Source organism: Anopheles bellator, unplaced genomic scaffold, assembly GCF_943735745.2.
Source record: "Anopheles bellator unplaced genomic scaffold, idAnoBellAS_SP24_06.2 scaffold01835_ctg1, whole genome shotgun sequence".
NCBI classification, from domain to species: Eukaryota; Metazoa; Arthropoda; class Insecta; order Diptera; family Culicidae; genus Anopheles; species Anopheles bellator.
The window spans coordinates 1-1,962 of record NW_026685957.1 but is presented as its reverse complement, the minus strand read 5'-3'; the positions used below and the strand labels follow the sequence as shown (position 1 = coordinate 1,962).

Below are 1,962 nucleotides of genomic sequence, written 5' to 3'. Positions count from 1 at the left end.
GCTCCGTTCGTGTAGGTGCAGAGTCTCTTACTCAGCGATAAGTCGCGTTCGCTCATTATAAATTAAACTTCAAGCTAACCAGTTGCAAACGGTGCGCGATCGCCGACAACAGAGGCAGTGTTAGTCGCCATCGCCACTATGGCAAACCGACGCTTAGTTTTACTGGTCACGGTAATCTGTGCTATCATCTGTGCCACTACCGGCCATCCAACCGGGCACTCCGGTTTCAAAAGGCCCAAACGTTGTGGCTATGAGGTAAGTGGTATTTTGTTTGGTGCGTTTGGAGTGTACTCATTGCATGTGATTTAGGCCTGTCCCGCTCCCAAAGAGGGAATGCTGAACGTCCACTTGGTTCCTCATAGCCACGACGATGTCGGATGGCTGAAGACGGTCGATCAGTACTATTATGGAAGTGAGTTGAAGCATTGTCTTAACTGCCTCGACAGTCCTAGCATTCTAAACAATTCCGTCTTCTCTTCACGAAGGTCGCAGCAACATTCAGAAAGCGGGAGTACAGTACATTTTGGATTCGGTAGTCGAGGAACTGCTAAAGGATTCGAAACGACGCTTCATCTACGTGGAATCCGCTTTCATGCAGAAGTGGTACAAAGAGCAAACCCCGAAAGTGAAGCGGCAGGTCAAAATGTTGGTTGACGAGGGTCGTTTGGAGTTCATTGGCGGTGCGTGGAGTATGAACGATGAGGCTGCCGCTCATTATCACAGTGTCGTGGATCAGTTCACTTGGGGCTTACGCTTCCTGAACGAAACGTTTGGCGATTGTGCACGTCCCCGAATCGGATGGCAGATCGATCCGTTTGGACACTCGCGCGAACAGGCATCCTTGTTCGCACAGATGGGCTACGATGGGATGTTCTTTGCCCGGCTCGACTACCAGGATAAGAACCACCGGATGGCAACCCAGACACCGGAAATGGTGTGGCACACCAGTAGCAGCTTGGCGAACAGCGATCTGTTCACGAGTGTGCTGTATAACCACTACTCGGCTCCACCGGGCTTCTGTTTCGATGTTTTGTGCAACGATGACCCAATGATTGACGACAACTCCAGCACTGATAACAACGTGAAAGATAGGGTCAGTAAACTCTCTCTCTCTCTCTCCGTGAAGACTATATGGCATTAACCGATTCCGCAATTCTCGTTTCAGATTGATACTTTTATAACGTGGTTGGAGAAAATGGCCGAATCTTACCGGTCGAAGAACTTGATTCTTACCATGGGCGATGACTTCAACTACATGAACGCTGTCATGAACTTCAAAAATATGGATAAACTTATCAAGTATGTAAACACTTATTGAAAAAACATTGCAAAAGTTCCAGCTTTTGAGACCCACATACCTTACAGATACACTAATGCGCGTCAAGCGGAAGGATCGTTGGTGAATGCGTTCTACTCCACACCTTCCTGCTATTTGAAGGCCGTCCATGCGGCTAACATTGAGTGGCCAACAAAGTCCGATGACTTCTTCCCTTACGAATCTGATTACCATTCCTTCTGGACGGGTTACTTCACTTCCCGACCGACGCAGAAACGCTACGAACGTGAAGGAAACCACTTCCTGCAGGTTTGCAAACAGCTGTCGGCTATCGCACCAACGAAAGAGGACTTCTTCGAGGATCATCTGACCAGTCTGCGTGAGGTTATGGGAGTGATGCAGCACCACGATGCGATTACGGGCACCGAGAAGCAGCATGTCGCTGACGACTACAACCGTATGTTGTACGTGGCCTTTGAGGCATGCAGTGCCAATACGCGATCGGTCCTTAATCAATTGACTGGAGAAAGAGAGAACTTCCAGTTCGACTGGAACTACTGTAGAAATCAAAACATCAGTGCCTGTGAAACAACCGAGTCCTTCGAGAACCTTCTCGTGCTCCTGTATAATCCTCTTGCCCATAGCACTGACGACTTCGTGCGACTTCCGGTGAAGGAAGGTCAATA

At 48.9% G+C, this 1,962-nt stretch overlaps 1 protein-coding gene across 1 annotated transcript; it reads left to right on the top strand.

The window, feature by feature from the left end:
* Nucleotides 1–118: 118 nt before the first annotated feature.
* LOC131214675 (lysosomal alpha-mannosidase-like) lies at nucleotides 119–1,955 on the top strand (the record flags this gene model as incomplete). Its single annotated transcript, XM_058209011.1, has 5 exons — nucleotides 119–255; nucleotides 310–412; nucleotides 486–1,093; nucleotides 1,166–1,299; nucleotides 1,366–1,955. Coding segments are annotated over exons 1-5 (1,552 nt in total), but the record flags the coding sequence as incomplete, so codon positions are not given.
* Between the last annotated feature and the right edge of the window lie 7 nt (nucleotides 1,956–1,962).